The sequence below is a fragment of the Diabrotica undecimpunctata genome, chromosome 3 (assembly GCF_040954645.1).
Source record: "Diabrotica undecimpunctata isolate CICGRU chromosome 3, icDiaUnde3, whole genome shotgun sequence".
Classification (NCBI taxonomy): Eukaryota; Metazoa; Arthropoda; class Insecta; order Coleoptera; family Chrysomelidae; genus Diabrotica; species Diabrotica undecimpunctata.
Genome location: NC_092805.1, coordinates 173,775,008 through 173,789,153, shown reverse-complemented (window position 1 = coordinate 173,789,153; position 14,146 = coordinate 173,775,008). Strand labels below are relative to the sequence as shown.

Below are 14,146 nucleotides of genomic sequence, written 5' to 3'. Positions count from 1 at the left end.
TAAATTATGATCTAAAATTTTGGTGCCCAAATTGTGATCTCGGACTATCAAAATTTCACCACCATCTGTAAAACATCTTCCTTCTTATCGGACAGATGTAGCTTTCACAATATGGCCGCAATTAGTATTTTTGGATTATTTAAAATTTTCTTAGTTTCTTTAACTAGACTATTAAAAAATCGACTGAAACGCTGTATTGATGTTTTATTCACACAATTTTGAACAGTTACTAAAAACCTAATTTAACTTGAATTTATTAAGAAGTTTCTACGGGTAATTAATTTTTTACAATTTTTTTAAGTTTTTATTTAACATCATATGCAGTGTAGTTGTAGTATCACATCTAGTTCAAATGCAGTTGGAAATTACCAAAAGAAGAACAACGCAAAAAGGTTCTTTTGGTTGCCAACCACACTAGCTGAACAAGAGAACAAGATAAAGAATACAATAAACAATATAACGTAAATAAGAAAAACGTTCTTCAACTTCAGCTGAGAGTATTGATAGTGTGCTCTTGTTGATAAAATAGTGCTTGTTTTCTTGATCAATCACGCATAGAACTACGATATCAGTGACATGGAATAGATTCAAGACATAGAATAGACGAACTGCATAGATGCATAAACATAGACTCAGATCATTGCCTAGTAACCTCAACATTGAGGGCTAGAATTTCAAAAGTCAGCAAAGAGTAATGCAACAGTTGTCGAATGGTATCGCCAAACGTCAAGAAGCTAAGGAATCAAAATTTAAATAAAGAAGGTCAAAACGATGTAAACTCCTACTGGACCATAGTAAAGGAAGATATTGACGCAGCAGCAAAAGATGGAATAGACGCAGACTAAATAAGATTGTGAGCATTGACTCATCTCCTAAACATAGTATTATGGACTTACATTGGCAACCTTTTCTTCATTTAAGACAATATAACTTTGAACTTTATAGAATATAACAGGAACCAGGTTGGTAGGGAATGCGAATAGAACAAAATGGCCCAGCTAAAAAACGCTCCTTGATAAACCCATTGGCCAGAAAAGAAGCGGAAAACAAGGTTTTTTGATAACATCGATGAATACATGGGAAATATGGGAGTACGTGTGCAGTGTGTAAAGCCAGAGTGATGATAGCTTTTGCGATTGCTACTTTTTGGCGACCTTAGTTTTGACGATCCGGCCTATTTCCCTTTTTTATAAAAGGTTTCAACTTTCTCTTGAATTTCATTTAAACACTTTAAATGAAATGAAAAATTTAAACAGAGTGTCTCTCTTTGCATATCTCCAATATGGCATAATTTTATACTTGACACCAATATTAAATTATCAAATTAATAATCTCATTCCATAAATTATATTTATGATATTAAATAGTACATATAATTAATCTTAAAATTGTGTAAAATCAATTGTTATATAGTTTGGAGTTTAATTGAAAGTAACATAAATTTAATTAAATAATACACCTACTAAACTTTTATAAAAAGCAAATAAAACAAGGACAAATCTAATGTTTCGTCTAAAATCTTTGGTCAAGAATATTGATATAGAACTCTAACACATATCATCCCTTTGCCTTGCCAGCATCTACCAAGAATTAAAAATAATTTATAAATATTTACTACTTTTCTTAGCAGTTTACATGGTGTCAATTGTCACTGCTGATACTGACGAAGAACAATTTGCTGCATTTAAAGTAAGTAGTTTTTTTTAGTATTTTTGAAAATATTGTACGTATATCAGCACTTCTGTCTTTTTGACTACTTTTATAAACTTACTGTGTAAAACTGTATCAAATATAAAATCGATATGATCGTTATAATCAATAATGTGTTTTCCATTTGCTGTGTCGCTTCTATAGAAAACTAAAAATCTTAGAGTCATCTGGACCCTTACTACCGCTGATCTAAATTAAAAAAGTCAAATCATTTTCTAAATTTTTACATCAATAACGTTCTCTACGAGCCGTAGTCCGTTTTTCTTTAACTGCAAATTGCACAATTATTTTGTGTTCTTATTATTTGGTTTTTTTCTTATTATGACATCTCCTTCTGAAGGTTGACTATACACTAGGCAAACCACTTCCTTAGAGCCTTTAACCATGAATTCTGAAGTATGCCTACTGACATTTTACCCCCAGTTGTGAGTCGCTGTAGCTTCTATCTTTCACCCTTTAACACATGACCCATCTTTACTATTTTTATCGTTATGATCTGGACTATTTCGAACTAGTAGGTAATTTAACAAAGAGGGTCTTTTGATTATATCACGACGCCCGACGTCTAGACATCATAACTGACCACACATCTGCATTTTCAGCAAAACGACATTCATCATCTATTGTTCATTATTTAACAATTAAGTCTACTGTACGATAATAGACGGTTTTGTAGGTAAGCGAAATTTTGACTAACTACGAGAGAAAACCAAAATAGTATGGCGAATGGATTTAGTGTCCGCAGTCATATAAACCCAAACAAACAACAAACAACCAAAATAGTAAAAAAAGTTGAAATTTCCACAATGTGAAATGACATTTTTTGTAGTCTTAAGACACATAGCAGCGTTCTTACAGTATTCAGTGATGGTCATGTTAGCCTCGAGTCAGCGCGAAGTCTGCAGCCATTCAGGGTCTTACAAAACAAAAGAAATATAACAAAGTTAAATATTTATGACTTTTTTCTTGTCAACAGTCCATTTCTATATAATAGTATGTTAAACACGTAGCATCCTTTTGAGATACAGCTACTTGTAAATTGTTATCAACTACATATTATTAGAATCACTAAACATGTTTTTTTTCTTGTCATTTATTAATAAATACAATGTTTCAGCAAAGATTTCATAAATCGTACGCAAGTCCAGACGAGGAACAAAAGAGGTTTAAGATATTCCAAGACAATCTGCGATCAATAGAAGAACACAATGCGAAATTCAACAGAGGTGAAACGACTTACAGCATAACAGTCAATCAATATTCTGATCTAACACAGGCAGAAACGCTTGATTCTATAGTTGGAAAATAAAAAAATAGATATTAAATTTTCTAGTTACAATTAGTTGTTATGTAAATAAAGAACAATTTGCACTATAAAACAATTCGAAATGAAATTTTCTGTTCCACCTAACATCTTACCATCACCATAAGGATAACAAAGCATCGCTGACATGGATCAAATGAGAAAAAAACAGAGGCCATTATGAATAGATCTCTCTTCCTATTGACATAAAATAATATCTAATTCCTCGTGAAAAGTCTTCCAGAATACCTCAAATATATGGCCTACCTAAAATTCACCAACCCAATATTCCTCTACACATCCCATTGTCAATGCATACTACTGCCCTTATAACTATTTGCCAAGTATTTGATCAAAACTTTACAACCTCTCGCCGAAAATGCTTCATCCTTCGTCAAACATTCGTTTCATTTCATCAAACTTCTTAAATAATACCCTATTTCAATATCAGAAATTCTAGTAAGTTTCGATATCGTTTCATCTTTTACAAATATTTCTATAGACGAAATTCTAAACATTAAAAAAAACTAAATACAGTATCCAGTAAAAACATTATATGTCAAATACTTATTTTATCTTCCAAAATAAATTCTGCAGACAAATAAATGGTGACCCAATGGACTATCTCCAGCAATTGCCAATATATTTATGGAAAACTTCGAGACTAAATATTCTGTTTTCTTTATGCTGACTTGTAACCTCCATTTTACATATTCTCTGTATAGACGCTTTATCATAAATTCTAGATCATAAGAATCTTGAGCTAGGACGACTTTGTTATGGCTCTGAAGTATGGACAATTAATGCAGACCTGAAGAGTAGATTGTTGACAGTTGAAATGGATTATTTGAGAAGAAGTTCTAGAACATCAAGGCAGATTAGAAAGAAGAGATTTAAAATGGTTTGGACATCTATTGAGAATGACTGACGAAAGTTGGCCCCAAAAACTTCACAGATGGAAGCCCCCTGGAATAAGAAAAAGAGGTAGACCTCAACGCCCATGGAATGAAGGAATTAGAAGAGCGATGGAATCGAGAAGTTTAGAGGAGAAGCATGCATTAGAGCGGGAGGAAACGGGAGCGGCGGAAACGGGAATACGACGATAGCCGTCTCCAAAATGTATTGTATTTACAAGTTGCATCCTGTAATATATAAGACTTTGAGACCGAGAACTATCACATCAACGCTCAAACCCACATGTTGGCTACGATATATTGACGATACATTCGTCATTTGGCCCCATGACAGGAATGCTTTGGTGTCTTTTCAAACCCATCTATATATCCGGAGCGAAGAAGTATATGCCGACTCCGAAAAAGATGTAGCGACAATTTGAACATTAATAAAGGTAGGACGATTTTACTTCAAAAATTTTTAAATTCCAATTTTTATTTATTTAGATATTTTTCATCTAAAATGTGTCCGCTATCTAAAAACGTTCAAACTATCTACTAGTATTAAACACAAATCCTACAAACTCTTCCGACATTTAGCAGCCCGTCTATTTATTGAAAGATACTGTTCAACGTATCAAACGTTTTAATTATACCACTATACACCCTTATGTTATACACAATATCAAACGCAATTGTTTCAGTTAAACATTTCCACCGTAGACATTTGGCAGATGCAAGACGAGGGTTGCAGTTGGCAGGCCTTAAATTTAAACGCTGTTGAGAACTACGGAGAACCAGACAATCAAACCGCCATCAGTTGTTGTCAAATTGCGGGGTTGGGTTTAGTTGCACAGCGATTTTAGTTAAGGAAATGATGGTTTTAGATCGGGAAGATTAGAAACTATGAATTTTTAATCGACCAATTCAATTCCTTTAGTGTTTTTAAAAGAAATACCCATTATAATTATGAATACATATTTTAAATTGCCTTTTAAGCTTATGAAAGTGGAAATCTGCAGCTAATAGCATTGGAATTATTGCAAGGAAACAAATTGGATTTGACACAATCAATAAATGATTTATCTATATAAATAAGAATGAATCATATAATTGTTTGTACGCGCTTCAAAACGACTGCACCAAACTGGATAAATCTTTCTTTTATGTCGTTATTATTATCAAGAGAAGCTTTGTAGGAACAAATATAATTCATTATAATGTATTTAAAAAACAACAAATTTCTATTCGAAGGAGAATTGAACTCGTCATTAGCATAAAAACTAAATAGACGTAAAGATAACCATCGTTTTAGTGACGTCAATTACTAGTCGAAGTAAATATGTTAAATCTAAAGCTAAGATTAATACTGTGCTTGTCGCTTGTGCTAAGATCATGTGCTTGTCGAAAGAGATATGCAAAAATGTATAAAGAACATAAGAACATACAGAGGTCCAGATGCAGATTCAGATCACTTTATAGTTGGAATACAAATGAAACAACTTATTCCAGTGCTTAGAAACCAGCGGAAGAAAAGGTATAAAGCAACTAAACCTGTGAGACTACTGACAGAAGAGGAACAAAATAAATATGAAAGAATAGTCAGTAGAGGATTAGATAATATTGCAGAAAGTGGGGATATTGAACAAACATGGATGCAAATAAAAGTATGTATGACCAAAGCAGCTCAGGCCAGTAATAGAAATATAAAACACGAATACAAAGAATGGTTCGACGATGAATGTAAAATGGAACTAGATGAACGAAATAAATTAAGAATGAAAATGATGCAAAAAAAACAACAGAGATAGAGAGAAAATACAACGAACAAAGGAAAAGAGCCAAAAGAATAATAAGATCTAAGAAAAGAAAATACAATGAAGATAAATTAAAATGTATAGAACAGAGCTATAAAAATAGAGAAATTAGAAACTTATATCAAGGGGTGAAAAATGAGAAAAAGGGGTACCAAGGAAAACCTGTACACTACAAAAACAAAAATAGAAGAAATTTAGTAAGTGACGAAGAAATATTGAGCAGATGGAAAGAATACTTTGAAGAACTTTTAAATGAAATTCCCACAACAGAATATGAAGAGGAAGAAGAAGTGAAGGAAAATGTCGATCAAGAACGAATAGAGAAAAGACCGCCTAACGAAAAAGAAATAAAAGAAATAATAGATAAGCTAAAGAATAATAAGAGCCCAGGAAGAGATAAAGTAACAGCTAAAATGTTTAAATATGGAGGACCAGTACTAATTAAGCATTTGGAAAAGTTGCTAAAAGACATATAGGAACAAGAAAAATTACCGAAGGAATGGACCGAAGCGACACTGTGCCCCTTTCACAAAAAAGGCGACAAAAGTTTATGCCACAATTACAGGGGAATAGCCCTACTAAATGTTGCATATAAAATACTTGCAGTATATATAAAAGATAAGCTATCTCAAAATATAGATAATGACATAGGGGAATATCAATGTGGATTCAGAAGAGGGCGCAGTACAGTGGATCAAATTTTCCTACTGCGCGAAATACAAGCAGAAAGCTACGAATATGGGAAACCTACAATGGCCCTATTCATCGACTTTAAACAAGCGTTCGATAGGATAAAGCGCAAAGAAATATACAAAGCACTACGTGAAATGGGAATTAGTGAAAAACTGATAAGAATGGTAAAAGTGACACTCCGAAAAACAGAGAATAGGGTTAAAATAAATGGCGAAGAAACAGATAAGTATGAGGTCAGTGAGGGGGTGCGACAAGGAGACCCACTGTCATCGCTGTTGTTCAGTATCGTCCTCGAAGTTACCATCAGAGAAGCTGGAATCAACCGGTCAGGACTTATATATCAAAGAAAACACCAATGCTTAGCATTCGCTGACGACATTGTACTGATAGCCAGAAGTAAGCAAGAATTAAAAGAAATAATAAAAAGATTAGAAATGAAAGCGAGAAAGAAAGGGATGTACATAAATGAAGAAACGACCAAATATATGGAATGGACAGAAAGAGATTACCTACAAGAACAATATCTGACAGTAATAACAGATGAAAAAACATATAAATTCGAAGAAGTAGAAATATTCCAGTATTTAGGAGCGACATTCACGAGAAGACCAAATATGAAAGAAGAAATCCAAGCGAGAATTATGGCCGGTAACCGTTGTATTTTTGCACTAAACAATTTATTAAGAAGCAAAAACATATCTAGCAGGGCTAAGATAAGAATATATAAGACAGTAATAAGACCTATTGTATTATATGCCAGTGAAACATAGACAATGAACAAATCCGAGCAAGTCTTGCTGCAAGTCTGGGAAAGAAAAGTCCTAAGGAAAATATTTGGAGGTAAATTATGGAATGGTATATGAATAAAAAGACCAAATATGGAATTAGAGGAGATGTATGGAGAGCCTAATATGGTAGGGATCATAAAGTCACAAAGACTGAGATGGTTGGGACACATCCAGAGCTAAATTATATATATAAGATTAATACTATTACAAAAATAAATATTAATCTCAACAGGCTTGAACCGCATCCATTATCACTGCGCCGTGCTTTCGACATTCTCTTTGATGTATTCTTCTGAGCTTGCGAGGTGTCACTTTCTCGAGGCCCTCACAGACTACTACACTGATTTCTAATCAGTACATTACTGCTAGTGGAACAGCAGAACATTTCTGAAGGCTGGATTTTGATTGGAGGATCGAGCTGACGATATCTTCTTTATGAGAGTTCTCCATGTCGAAGGTATCCAGATACCGCCATTTCTTTTATTAATACAATTCGGCCTCTTTTCAATCTCTCTGGCTTCTCGGATGATTCTTGGTATATAGAAGCGAATGGGGCTATGGTTCTGGAGTTTTCAAAAGCAATTTTATGACCTGTAAAAAGCTGATGTTGACCTAGAGCTAAAAATTAAATCGAAATTGCGAACAGAAATGAAATGTTCATAAATTCTCTTTTGGATTCTACGATTTGTTTGTCCTATATAAAATCAGGGGAACTCTGCACAAGAAATTTCATAAACTTCGTGTTGTTCATTTGGAATGTTGTCTTTGATTGATCGGACAAGAAGGATGAAAGTTTTTGTTGGGCAGTAAATATTGTGTTTATTCTTCTTGATTTTAGAATCTTTTCGATTACCTTTGATGTAAGAAAGAAAACCTTTAAAATGAGGAGAGTCTGAGTCCTTAGGCTGAGATTGAGTGGGAGCTTGATGCCCCTATTGATGTAACTTTTGCGGTAACCATTTTCGATGAGGGACTGTTTTAAACTAGAGCAACTGATAATCTAATTGCATCATCGCAAAGAGGTATTGATTAAGAGGTCTCGAGATCGTTTTGAACGTAAATTATTGAGAACAATATATGGTACTCTAGTTGATATTGCAAGTAGGCAATATCAAAGTAAAACAAATGAAGAAATGTAAAGCATATGCCATCCCCCCCCAAAAAGTAAAATCAACACCCAGATAAAAGACCAGAGGGTATGAATATGGAGAATACAATCGGCAACAGATCCTTAGGCAGATTAATATAAAGGGATTTGTATCTTAAAAGTATTAAATACCATGGGAATATAGTATAGTAAATATGGGAATACAAGATTGGCAGAACATAGGGTGGACCAAAGCATCAGGCTAATAGATAGAGGTAAATCCTACAGGTAGCAAAACTCATGAATGCTTAAATGCAAGAATGCAGAAGACGAGACCTATTGGCAGATTGAGAAAGAGATGGGAGGATGATGTGGATGAGGACGCAAGAAATCTCCTTGGCAGCTAGTCGTAAAGGAGAATGACTCCAGACCGAAACAAATTGAGTGGTCTGATCAGAGAAAATAGTGTTCAAATTAAGCTGTAAAGCCATAGGATGGATGAAGGATAATCTCTTTATTTCTGATAATTACAAGATGATATATTCCTGAAATGAGGACTGCATAAGAAAAATAAAAGACCCACAGTCGCGAAAACACACGGTGGTCATGACGAAGAAGGAAATGACTGTGAATTTTATATTAAAAATGTCTGACCATTATCGATATATTATATATTAAAAACTTGTCTTTTACAAACAGCAAAATTCCCTAAAAAAGCGCATCCATCTTGAAATATATTGTGAATAAAAGGCCTCTTTACCATATATAATTTCTAATAGTGAATTATGGTTTACGTTTTACGATTTTAATCTTCTTATTCTACGGCATTCTTCAAATATTTGTCGTAAAAAATTAGTATAATAAACTGTTCGCTCATAAACTTGACAATAATTTACTATTCTCTCTCAATATCAAATAAAGTTTAGGACTTTTCGGACATCGTCTACATTTCCGTGAACCATAACAGTAACTTATCTCGACCTAAATTTTTCCTTAGTAACCCTCATAAACAAACTATTTCCCACAACAAAGCCAAGGAAACACAAGGATACATAAACAACGCTATCTTTGACTTACCTATCTACAGTGAGAATGTGGGCGTCGCGCCTCCTTATCCAGGACACCGATTTGTTTCCTAACTGCTTGATTTTGCAGGGGATGTAAGCGTGTGTTCCTAGTTGGGTTGTGATATTCGTAGTTGTGGTAGGATCGAAGTATGGACCCGTATATAACCCTGTGAAACGTTTTACTGCATAAGCTGCCTCTCCTTCATGGAAGACTGGAAGAGAAACATTATATTAGATAAGAATGTAGTTGTTAATAACGTTTAAGATTCAACAAGTTATTGAAGTTGAATATTATTAAATTTATTTTGGTTTTCGAGGACTTTTTTGATAAATATATATTCTCATAAAGATAGACAAAGTATTGTATGAGCGTGTCGCATATTCTATATAATTAGAGTTAAGCATTTACAATATTTTTGATCATGGAATTATGTTTAGCCCTGATAATTAACCTTGGCCAGCGATTGGGTCACAAATTGGGTCACTGTTGATATATCAGGCATTAATTCGGATCCTTGGTTTATCACTTTTTTGTTAAAAATAACTTTTCTGTTAGTTTCTCATAATGAAAATCAACAAACCTCTTTATAGTTCTGTATAGAAATCTTCTACTACCCTAAGTAATTTATCTTCGTTGTTTAAGATATCTCCATCTTTATCCTTTAATTCTCTACATCTATGATAGAGATTAAGTTATCAAAACAAACAAAATTTTGCTGCTTTATTTCTCTAAAACTTTTTAAGTTTTGAAAACATATAAAAAATAATATTGTGCGTAGTAGTTAATTCGGTTATTGCTTTTTATATTTCATAAATAATAGACTGGAAAAAACTGAGGATTTCTGAAATATTTTTCGGTAAAATTTTGAGGTTTTAATGACCAATAATTGTAGCACTTGTTCCCAAGATCTTGGTATTGATGAAAAGCAAATAATAACATGCGACATAAGATCGGAGTCGACTACAGAGACATTCGAACAATAGCGAGTCTCTATTGGGGTCAAACAGCTAAAGTGAAAGTAGGATCTACATTGACCAATAAAATTGAGATCAAGAAAGGGGTACGACAGGGCTGTATCTTGTCTCCTATTCTCTTTAATATATACTCAGAAGAAGTATTTAAGACAGCGCTGGAGGAAAGCACAGAAGGCATAAAGATAAATGGAGAAATAATTAATAACATAAGGTATGCTGATGACACTGTGATTCTAGCAAGTAGCATGGAGGAACTGAGTTGCCTAATGAGTAAGATACAAAAAACAAGTGCACGGACTCAGACTAAATATCACAAAAACCAAATGGATGTTAGTAAGCAAAACCCAACAACCATCACAGCAACTGACAATGAAAGAATTGAACACGTGGATTCGTACATCTACTTGGGAACAACAGTTAACTCAAATTGGGATCAAGCGAAGGAAATACGTATAAGAGTAGAAAAGGCAAGAGCATCGTTCACTAGCATGAAGCAAATTTTCACCTCTAAAAGCCTCACCCTACCTCTCAAAATTCGACTTCTGAAATGTTATGTATTCCCGGTTTTGTTATATGGAATGGAGGCGTGGACAATGACCGCAACATTGATGAAAAAAGTAGAGGCCTTCGAAATATGGGCTTACCGACGTATATTAAGTATATCCTGGACTGAGCACGTGACCAACGAAGAGTTACTACGCCGGATAGGTAAAAAGAGAGAGGTAGGAATAAGTATAAAGAAAAGAAAGTTGGAATACTTGGGTCACGTTATGAGATATAATAAATATAGAGTACTACAGCTGATCGTTCAAGGGAAAATAGACAGCAGAAGGGGTCCAGGGAGGAGAAGACACTCGTGGCTCCAAAACTTGCGGCAATGGTTCGGATAGAGCTCAAAATCTTATGATTTATAAAATTCCTCAATATAACTCTAAAGTATTAGCCAATCGCATTAGCTATGACAAATCTCAGGTGTGTGAGGTCTTTCGTTAACTTGGCTTACAGCAAGAAGAATCCACCATATCACATGCTATCCGAGTTGGCAAAGTGTCCAGTTACAATCAAACTAGAACAGTCAAAGTTGTCAAATGTAATGCTAACACGGTTGAATTGGATCTTAAGTCTAGTAATTAGCTTCGAAATACCGTTTATTAAGTCTCTAAGGATCAAACTAAGATGGAACAAGACGCTTACAAGGCAGCTAAAAAGAAACTAGAGGAAAGAAAATCTGCTGGCGATGAAAATCTATGCATTAAATACTGCAGTGGTGTTCCTACAGTTTGTGAAGTTAAACTACAAAAAAGCTAGTATCCTTCTCATTAACAGTTTTTTATCAAACGAAGTCCTCTTTTTCCGATATTTATGTTTGGTTGCATTCCACAATTGCTTTTACTTGGTTTAAATCTTCTCCCCATAAACGAAAAACCTTTATTGTCAACCGTGTAAGACACATACAAGAACTCATACCATGTTCTTGTTGGCATTATGTGCCATTTAATCAAAACTCTGCTGATTGTGCAGTCGTGGTTTGACACCAGCACAACTACTACAATTTTCACTCTGGTAGCGGGGTCCTGATTTTCTTTCGAAGTCAAGTGAGTGTTGGCCTCTTAAGTTAATTTTTACTCCTTATACCCCACGGAAATGTTAGAAAAAAAATTACCCACTGTATTATCATTGATACCGGTCATTACTGATAATATCATCTCTAATTTACTTTCAAAATTTTCATCCCTGATAAAAATTCAGAAAGTCATGGTTAACGTCTTAAAATTCGTGGCTAAACTTTAAAGAAAAAACAATGCTACCTCTTCAAATTCTCTTATTAGTCCTTTGCAGATGGAATCTGCATTACGATACATTGTTAAGCACGACAAGCTGACGTTTTTTCAGATAATTTTCTCAAAATTAAAAAAAATTCTCTGTTACCCAAACCTTTTCGTAAACTCTCACCATTTATTGATGAATATGATATTTTGAGAGTAGGAGGTCGATTACAAAAGTCTCAGTTGTCTTTTGATGTTAAACATCCATTGCTATTACCCAAAACTCATCGCCTGACCGATTTAATCATCGAATGGACGCATAAAACGCATCTACACCCTGGTTTAAAAGCTATGGAGATTACATTGCGCTTAACAACTTCTTGGCTTCCATAGACTGGCAGGTATGTGTGGTTAATGATATTGATGTTGCTACAAAGTTATTCTATAAAGTTATCTCTATAAGAATTGCTTACTTTGTACCATTGAATAAATATAGAACTTTTCCCAAGTGGTTTTCTGCTGATCTTAGAAGACTGACTGGAAAAAAAATATGCTCACTATATTTACGTTAATAATCGTTCTGATGATGACTATATTAGATATTCCCACCTCGGAGCTGAATGTAATCAACTGTCAATTTGCTTTAGTAACTATATTAAAGGTATAGATACTGGCCTAAGAAATGATCTAACTCCTTATTTTATGAAGTCCAATCTGCAACAATATCCATAGCTAATTCATTTATGAACTTCTTTCAAACTGTCTATTCACCAAATGACAACAACCTTTACCTATCCATCCATTAAATAGCAACTTTAGTACAAATTTGTCCTAAGATTACGTAGACTGATATTTTTATTGGCATAAATGAGCTGCCCAATAAGCTTACTGCTGGTCCAGATGGAGTGCCTAATTTTTTATTAAAAAAGTCTGTCTGTACCCTTACAATTCCATTTGTTATAATGTTTAATAGATCTCTAGAAACCTCTATGTTTCCTTCTTCATGGAAAGAAAGTTATGTTGTTCCTATATTTAAAAATGGTCAGAAAGACAATATTGAAAATTATCGTAGCATTTGTATACAATCTTGAATCCCTAAATTCTTTGACTATTTTATAGCAAAGTAACTTTCTTGGTAAAAGAAAGATGCCTACATGCCTAAAGAGAAAGGTATTTGATCAGTGCGTCCTCCCAGTCTTGACGTACGGAGCAGAAACACTTACCTTAACAATAGCAGCAGCTACCAAACAGAGTCACGCAGAGAAGAATGGAGCGGTCCATGTTAGGAATAACTCTGCGAGACAGAATAACCAACGAAGACATCAGGAGAAGAACCGAAGTGACTGACATCATCGAGAAGATAGCCAGACTAAAATGGAGATGGGCAGGACACATAGCCAGAATGACAGATGGGCGATGGAGAAAGAGGTTATTGGAATGGAGGCCAAGGGAAGACAAGAGAAGCGTCGGTCGACCACCTACAAGATGGACTGACGATTTAAGAAGACTTAATAAAAACTGGATGAGAGCGGCGCAAGATAGACGGGGTTGGAAACATGAGGAAGAGGCCTATGTTCAGCAGTGGACTCTTGAGGCTGGATGATGATGATGAACTTTCTTAATTATGTAAAGGCTTAATATCTCAATCACAACATCGTGTAGATCACCAAATACTTTTGGGTAAATTAATTAATGTAGGCTTTCATGTCAAGTTTGTTGAATGGATTAAAAACATGTCAAGATAGGTTCATCATCTGTCTGACAGTATCTCAGTAACAACTGACATATGTATTATGTATATAACTAATGTATAACATCTGGATAATAAAAAAAACCATAAGATGTTAGAGGGAATAGATAAAAATATATCAACAACAAATAGACAAATATAGAACATCTATTAAAAAGGTGGATCAAAATTTGATACCAGAACAGGCAACAAATGCATTATTTATAGAATAAAGAAAAATACATACAAAGCAAATATTTTAGAATAAAATAACCGATTTGGATTGACTATACAAATTATACGTCCCATTTAGATTAA

The 14,146-nt window shown here is 34.1% G+C and overlaps 1 protein-coding gene across 2 annotated transcripts in view; it reads right to left on the bottom strand.

Moving 5' to 3' along the window:
• The window catches only part of LOC140437842 (protein turtle homolog A-like), an 813,173-nt gene that overhangs the window by 67,484 nt on the left and 731,543 nt on the right, over positions 1 to 14,146 (bottom strand). For both annotated transcript variants that reach the window (XM_072527613.1, XM_072527612.1), the window contains one exon: positions 9,369 to 9,570. In XM_072527613.1, the coding sequence (XP_072383714.1) occupies positions 9,369 to 9,570 (202 nt within the window). The remainder of the gene's footprint in view (positions 1 to 9,368; positions 9,571 to 14,146) is intronic.